Below are 8,662 nucleotides of genomic sequence, written 5' to 3'. Positions count from 1 at the left end.
ACCTAAACAATTTCTCTATACAAGAACTTATCCTTACTCCTCATATTTCAGTAAAAAACGATTATACCTCGGAAACTTATTTAAAAAACACATTTTAAATTGGATTGAACTATATATAATTGCCTCCACCTCTCTAAAACTCACACTAAATCTTGGAGAAGAGGCAAAGAGTTGGTTAGATTAAACGAAATTAAATATGGATACAAGTAAGGCGAATGGGGCAGAACAAATGAGAGACTACTATCCTAATACTCTTAGTTCATTTATTTTTAAAGATAATTATTGACTTGAGCGTTGGAGTCTTTTTTGTAGATTTTACATTTGGACCAAAATTATAAAAAGTTCACAGCACAGCCATTCGATCAAAAGAAGAGGAGACAATCATTTTTTAATAACAACGAACTATACCTCAGAGTGCACCTCCTCAAGAAAACAAAAACAATACTTATTTTATAGCGGAAATGTTTGGTAACAAAAAAAAATCAGTCAAAAACAGTCATAACTTGCCTTATTTAGCATTCATTAATTATTGCGACAATTAATAAATGCTAAATAAAGCAAGTTCTGGCTATTTTTTTGTCTCCTTAACATTACCCTTTTAAAGTATGCATTAAATAAATAATATTCTTTAATTTAATAATGCATAGTCCTTTATTGATATTTTTTATGTGTCTATGTTTTGTATGTAATAAATTTACGTCTATTTAATATCAATATTATATATTTAATTTAGTGTCTATTTATGAAATAATTTAAGCAGAGTATTACAAGTAAATACTAAAATTTAATTTATAATTATAAATTAGTATCTAAAAATAGACTTCAATCAATTATAATGTACAAATAAATAATACAAAAATATTTAATAACTAAAATAAATTAACCAAATATAACTTAAACTTATATTAATTTGCATTTATTTGAATACAACAAATCTAAATACAAAATTTTGGACTCAACCATTAATTGTTATAATAATTAATTATTTTGAATAGTATTATTGTATTGTTAATTAGATGTACTTTCAAAATATAATAAAGCCAAGCATGGCGACGAATAAAGAATACCCAAGTTTAACTTGTAAACCAGATGAATACAGCGACATGAACATAAGATATTTTAGCAGTAGCATCCCATTCATGCAATTAAGACGAATTAATATGCAAGCTGATGAGTTCTCTCTCCTCTTCCTGTATAAATTATAATGCAGCATTGCAGCTGGCCATTTAGGTGCGGTGACCAAGCTTTCGACATATGGCAACAATCTAATATTTCTCCCTATTTATGATTAATTAATAATTATGACAATTTTACAACGATATTACATGTATAAATTAAAAGTGTGTACTCTAATGAAGATAATAATAAATAAAAAACAACGAAAATAATTTAAAATTATTTTATTAAATCAGATAAATTTTGACTATTTGTGTGTCTTTATGAGATTATTACTCATTGTAAATGATCTATCTTTTTTAATTCAAATTTATAAATGCTTTTCAAAATATAAAATTAAATCAATACGTTTTGATTTCTAAATCAATTCAACATTCTACTTTTAAAAAAAAATTATGGGGTTACTTAAAGCAATTGTTTAAAAAAAGATTAAATTTATATACATTCAGATTCAATCTCATTGGAAATGTCAAGCTAGACTTATATTTTTCTATAAATCATAAATTCTTTATATTCCTAACAAATATCACTAGAAAACTTGTTAGCAAAAAAATTTATAATTCATACATTATATCAAATCCGATTAAATTTAAATAAAATTATTTTTCACATTTTTATATAATTTAAAACGCACTACTCTAAATGAAAGAAGCAACTAGTAATTTTAACTACGTACTGTCTATATTTTTACTGCACTTATTATTAATATCTAAGGTGTTTACGAAATTAAATTTTTGAAGTAATATATCATTATTCTCGTATGAAATTTAGTTGAAAAAAGAGGTTCTAATTATTCAAATAAGAAATAAAAATAAACAATGACATAACAACATATATATAATAACGAAAGTAAAGTTAAATTTCTCTTTTAATTTGTTTTTTTTTTTAATGCGGATATATAATGCATGCTCTACATCTCTAAACCAAAAAATAAACATGAACTGTGGACTATTATAAATAGAAGTCTAGCTAGCACCTTTAATTAAAGGCGCCTTCCATCAATTTGTACTATTTATGATATTTAGTTAGTTAAGCATAGAAATGATAACCAATGTGATGAAAGGATTTTAAATTAAAATAGTAAAAATACGTTCTTCTGAGATGTTATGAAAAGTTTAAAAGTAACTGCAGTCGAAGAAAATATTTATAAATTTTTCATGTTTAGGTTTTAAATAGATGTGGGTAAATGATAATGAAATTTTTTAAAACAAACTCATTATCACAAATGCAAATCAATATCAATATATATCTATTATTGTTCTTGTGTTGGCAGCTCCTTATTGTGCGTATAATTTGAATTGTTTTTTTTTTTTCAACGGATGAGGTATATATTTTGGTAGCAAAAACAAACAGTTCGAATATCTGTAAAAACAGTGTGATTTAGAAAAAAAAATATAACTATCTTATGAAGAAAATCTATTCTTACTTCCCAAAATTTCAGTATTTTTGTCAATTTCAATTGTCATTTTGGAAATAAATAATTATAATAAAAAGATATTTATCAATTTTAAATTATAAATCTAAAATAATCATTGCTTCCAAATTAGTTATCGATTATGAAGGAATTATAAATTTATAATGAAACGGATCAAGTATAAATATATAATGCACAGTTGCACACTAGCTAGTTGAGTGAGAGTGATTTGTATGAGTTGTCTGAGAATCTTAAATCAACAAACCTCGGCAATAAAAGTATTTGTCTTTCGTTTTCAGAAAGGGGCCCAACCCGTTCAACTAGCTAGGTAGCTTGAATCTCAAGGTTTTTATTACCACAGTAATTAATGTATATATGGTCAATAAACTCACCAATAAAACACAAAGAAGAATCTTTTTCGATCAATTTTCACGTCCTAACCCGGGGATGTTAAAATATATTATCGCCTTAAAAAAATCTCTAATTCCGAATGGTGAAAACAAGCTTAATTAAGACCCACATTTCCATCCACTTGTTATTTGCTGAATTAGAATATTTGTTTTGTGTATAAAGATCGTAGAGACATCGTTTTCGCCGATATCGTGCATGTCTAAGTAATCTCAAAATCCTAGTCTGCAATATTTTTTCAACACTATATTTGTAGAGTCGCCATGTGGCTCACGACGAGGGAACCCGCAGGAGGTGAGTCCCCACCTACTTGTACCTATAATATTCTTTTTGCTTCGGTCATAATATGTCGCCCTAGATTCTACTGTACAATCTTCTTCGCAATGATAATTATTAATGCTCTCTCATAGTCTGATTTGCTAATTGGAATCTTTTTTTTATATAAATTTTTTAATTAATAATTTTAAAATGTGTTTTCATTGTATAAATAAGCTAAATCTTATTTAAAAAATATTTAAATTATATTATGTATGTATATATTTTTTAATTATTTTTTATATTAATTAAAAAATGAAAATCTTATTATTGTGCTGCCGCTCCCACACACATATATTGATAATTGATATATAGAGATTAGTGGTGTTACATGCATACATCAATAGGCTCAATTTAGATATACATCCCGTAGTGTCTTGCACTTTGTACCCCAAATTCATTCTGTTACGGGAGAAATAATATACCTTTCTGTCTCTTTCAGCCTTTCTTTGAATCCGCTCAGCTCATTGAATTAACTTGATATTTACATGTTGCTCTCAGCATGAGTATTACGTGTGATGTGTTGTTTGTTACACAATAAGCAGCAGCAACAACCAATATTATAAGTTTATAAATTATATATGATATGATGTATTTTGTTTTAAAGAAAGGAATATAATGATAATTTACAGCACCGGTAATTTATATATATAGTTGCCACGCCGAAGGAGACGAGAGGTAGAGTTGAGGCCCTACTCATGCCAACTTCCATATTCCTTTTGTTTACTGGTGGGTCCTACACAATTAGAAGGAATTTTCCGTTTATGGCCATTGAATTTAAATACTCCCCCATCTCATCTTCATAGTAAGTACTCATCATCATCCACTTTAGTCTTGAGAGATATATATCAACAACGTACGAGGCTCCTCTTCTTTCCACTCCTCCGATCCCACGTCCCTTCAAGTAGAGCAACCATATTTAATTAACTAATATCATTTACCTGCCACACAATCTCAAAGGTGTGTATGTTTCTTGATTTCATTCTACATGTGTGTGGTTGAATAATACTTGGCTAATTCATATAATGCAACGTAATAAATAACAGGAGAATATAGAACAAGATGGAATATGGTGGCATAGTGCACAATGAAAATGGTGCGTTTGGGAGCTTGTCGGAGTCAGCGGTAGAGGCAGAAGTAGATTTGGTGGACGAGCTACTGGTGGAGGGGTGCTGGGTGGAGACAACTAGTGCAGGAGGGTGCTACAACTGGATGCATAATCCATCAGATGCAGTAGTGGCGCCGCAACCACAGTACTTGGAAATGCTGCAGCTGCAGCTGCAGGAGGAATCATCATCGTCGTCATCAGATCAGGAGAGCCTTGTGGGCAAGAGGTGGTGGATCGGGCCTACTAGGCCGGGCCCTTCATCATCTTCTTCTTCTTCCTCCTCGGTAAAGGAGAGATTAGTGGTCGCGGTCGGGTACTTGAAAGACTACACAAAGAACAACAATCTGCTCATTCAGATATGGGTGCCCCCACGGAGATCACCACTACCCCTTCCCCTTCCCCTTCCCCTTGATGTGCTCACCTTTCCCAACCCCAGCCCTAACCCTAACCCTAACCTATGCGTTCGCTTCTTGAGAAGCCATGAGTATTCTCATCATTATCAGGCGCAGCAGCACTACGATCTCCGTGGATCCATCGCCTTACCCGTCTTTGAACGAGGCACTGCCACGTGCCTTGGCGTCCTCGACATTCTCATCACCAACCACCTCAACCTCACCAACAACTATCGCCCTCAGCTTGATAATGTCTGCAACGCTCTCGAGGTTTGTCTTCCTCAGCTCTTGACTCTTTTTCTTCTTCTCCTTCTCTCTTTCCAGGCCAACCCAACAACCACGAAAATAATGGTAGCTAGCTAGCTATAGGCTATGCAAATAATGATACAAAATAAGTACTTGTGCCACTACTATATTTTAATTTTTATTTTCTACCCATAGCTTGTTGAACCTGCAGCTAGTAGGGATCTCAATAATTGCCTTCTTAAATAGCAAAAGTATGCCTACTGCTCTATATTATTGTGGTACGCTGGCCAGTAGTGTCTAGCTATCTAAAAGGGTTTTTATTTTCCTAAAACACAATATCAATTATTGATTCAAAATAGTGTCTATCTGAGTTGCAGGCTGTCGATTTTAGGAGCTCTCATCAGAACTTGAACGCGAATTTTATGCCGCCGGCCATAAAGGTACGTAGTATGGGCAGGCAGGAAGAAATAATCCTTATATATATAATATGGAATGAAATTAATAATGAGTGATTCATTATCATCATCAGGTGTATGAGGAGCTATACCAAGCAGCACTGAATGAGATAGTGGAGGTGTTGACATCGGTGTGCAAGACGCAGAATCTTCCTCTAGGGCTGACATGGGCGCCGTGCATCCAACAAGGAAAGTGTGGGTGCGGGCACTCATCGGCAATGTGCGTGTCCACGGTGGATACAGCGTGCTATGTGGGGGATCTGGAAATGCTGGGCTTCCAGGAGGCGTGCTCAGAGTACCACCTCTTCAAGGGGCAAGGCATAGTTGGCACCGCCTTCACATCAGCCAAGCCCTGTTTCGCAATCGACATAACAGCCTTCAGCAGAGCAGAATACCCGCTTTCTCACCTCGCTAACATCTTTGGCTTGCATGCCGCCGTCGCCATCCCCCTCCGCAGCCTCTACACCGGATCCGCTGACTTCGTCTTGGAGTTCTTCCTGCCAAAGGACTGCCATGACACCGAGCAGCAGAAGCACATGCTCAATTCCCTCTCCATGCTCGTCCAGCAAGCTTGCCGGAGCTTGCACGTTGCCACCGAAGACGACTTCACCCCTCCGATGCTCACTCATCATCAAGCGCAAGCACAAATAATGGAAGAGGCGTGCTCGAAGGATCAGTCGTGGATAGCGCACATGATGGAGGCGCAGGTGCAGCAGAAGGGGAAAGGGGTGTGCGTGTCGTTGGAGTACCAAATGGAAGAGCCCAAAGAGGAGTTCAAGGTGACAACCAACTGGGACACCGCCAACGACCAAGCCCATCACCAGCTGTTCTCCTCATCAGATTTCGGCCACATTGACGTGCTTGAGCACAGTAGGTCGAGGGCCAGCACTGCCGTGGACGGCGGCGAGGAGTCTTACGCCTTGGGTGGGCGGCGCTCCTCTTCTTCGGGTTCGGGCGGCAGGAAGTCAGGCGACAAGAGGCGAACCAAGGCTGAGAAGACTATCAGCCTGCCTGTCCTCAGACAGTATTTCGCCGGAAGCCTCAAAGACGCTGCCAAGAGCATTGGAGGTGAGTGATTGAATGAGAGCGCCATGACACGCTTTACATCATTAACTAATTACTTACTGAACCTTTCTTTCTATGTATCTGTGTGCATGCAGTGTGTCCCACGACTCTGAAAAGGATATGCAGGCAGCATGGGATAACAAGGTGGCCTTCCAGGAAAATAAAGAAGGTAGGGCACTCTTTGAAGAAACTTCAGCTTGTGATCGATTCGGTGCAGGGTGCAGAGGGTGCCATACAGATTGGCTCCTTCTATGCCAGCTTTCCCGAGTTAAGCTCCACAGATCTCTCTTCCCGTTCCGAATCATCACCATCCAAGAAAACCCACAGTACAACTATTCCTCATCAGAATCACAATAACAATACATTCTTGAAATCCCCACCCTCCTCTGCATGCAGCCAGACCTTAGATGTTGTCATGACAGAGAGCTCCGAGGCAGCATTGCTGCTCAAGAGAGCTCACAGCGAGGCGGCAGAGTTGCTGCAGCATGCATCCCTCCAATCACAAGAGGATACAAAGCATAATAGTTTCATCAGCAGCAGATCCAATAATAAGAGCCATCATCATCACTCTCAAGACAGAGACAAAGAAAGGGGTGCTTTCAGGGTCAAAGCTACTTTTGGGGACGAGAAGATCCGGTTCAGCATGCAGCCCAATTGGGGGTTCAGAGATCTACAGCTTGAGATGGCAAGGCGCTTCAACTTGAACGATATTAGCATCAGCAGCAGCAACATTGATCTCAAATACTTGGATGAAGATGGGGAGTGGGTTTTGTTGGCATGCGATGCAGATCTTGAGGAGTGCAAGGACATACACAGATCATCTCAGAGCAGAACCATCCGCCTCTCACTTTTTCAAGCTTCCCCCCTCAATCATCTAGCAACAAACACTTTTGGCAATGGCACCACCAGCCCCTCCTAGCTAGTGTTTTTTAGTTTCTACTTTTTGGGACTTCTCCATTCTCATCTTTTGAGGGATACACACACCAAGGTATCTCTTAATCATTAGTTGGGATTCATGCACTTTCTACTTTACCCTAACTCATGATTAAGAAACACCTCCACATATGTGGTCCTTAAACTCAAAGGCCCCCTTCAATGGTGGTTCAAAGCTAATACATGCATTACATTCAAATACTCCTATATATATATATATATATATATATATATATATTAGTTCTAAACAGTAAGCCTTTCTTCTTGCTTTACTTATATCCACAATTTCACATGCCAGCTTGACAGCTCTTTAGTAGTTTCGTTATTCTTGTTAATCCATTGCATTGCTTCCGGCTGGAATTGGTACAAAAATTTGAAATTAGTTTAAAAATTAATTAAAAGAGAAAATTTCACTCCCCTCCCATGTGAGATGCTAAAATGACACTCCCCTCCCCTCTATTTTATAAATGTACATTTTCCTCCCTTCTAACTTTTAAAAAACCTCATTTTTAATCCATTTTAAACTTTTTATATTAACTAATGTTAACTTAATCCATTTTTTAAGAAAAAAATATTTTTTAAAAAAATATTCATTAGCAAAAATTTATTTTTTATTATTAAATTTTGCTTAATAAAATATTCTTTAATAAATTATTTTTTTATTGATTAAATTGTATTTTTAAAAAATTTAATAATTATGTTATTTTTTTAAATACCCTTTAATAATTTTTTAATTATTAAATTATAATTTTACCAAAATTTTTGTTAACAATTTGTTTATATTTTACTATTAATTTTTCGATATCTATATATTATTTTAACATTAAATAAAAAATTTTAGTAAGATTATTTTTCAATATCAATAAATATTAATTGTTATACATATTACCAGGTAAGATTTTTTTATTTAATATTAAAATAATATATATTAATATAAAAAAATTAATAGTAAATATAAAAATAATTGTTAACAAAAATTTTAGTAAAATCACAATTTAATAATTAAAAAATTATTGAAAAATAGGTATCTTACAAAAAAATAATTTAATTATTAATTTTTTTGAAAATATTTCGTTAAAAATACAATTTAATTAATAAAAGAATAATTTATTAAAGGATATTTTGGTAAGCAAAATTTAATGATAAAAAA

General features: G+C 34.6%; 1 protein-coding gene across 1 annotated transcript; it reads left to right on the top strand.

Moving 5' to 3' along the window:
• The first annotated feature begins 3,957 nt into the window (after nt 1-3,957).
• On the top strand, nt 3,958-7,760 carry LOC112766684 (protein NLP2). The gene is made up of 5 exons (XM_025812583.3): nt 3,958-4,273; nt 4,360-5,083; nt 5,437-5,499; nt 5,589-6,582; nt 6,675-7,760. The coding sequence occupies exons 2-5, from the start codon at nt 4,376-4,378 to the stop codon at nt 7,496-7,498; spliced, it is 2,589 nt and encodes an 862-aa protein (XP_025668368.1). The 5' UTR covers nt 3,958-4,273; nt 4,360-4,375; the 3' UTR covers nt 7,499-7,760.
• The last annotated feature ends 902 nt before the right edge of the window (nt 7,761-8,662 follow it).

Source organism: Arachis hypogaea, chromosome 17, assembly GCF_003086295.3.
Source record: "Arachis hypogaea cultivar Tifrunner chromosome 17, arahy.Tifrunner.gnm2.J5K5, whole genome shotgun sequence".
Classification (NCBI taxonomy): Eukaryota; Viridiplantae; Streptophyta; class Magnoliopsida; order Fabales; family Fabaceae; genus Arachis; species Arachis hypogaea.
The sequence above is the reverse complement of the archived record's forward strand: the minus strand, read 5'-3'. Positions and strand labels throughout refer to the sequence as shown.

Excerpts from the sequence above, each read along its gene's own strand:
- LOC112766684 (XM_025812583.3), top strand. The coding sequence starts at position 4,376 with ATGGAATATGGTGGCATAGTGCACAATGAAAATGGTGCGTTTGGGAGC. Across the intron at positions 5,084-5,436 it reads ATGTCTGCAACGCTCTCGAG|GCTGTCGATTTTAGGAGCTC; the intron begins GTTTGTCTTCCT and ends TCTGAGTTGCAG. Across the intron at positions 5,500-5,588 it reads TTATGCCGCCGGCCATAAAG|GTGTATGAGGAGCTATACCA; the intron begins GTACGTAGTATG and ends TATCATCATCAG.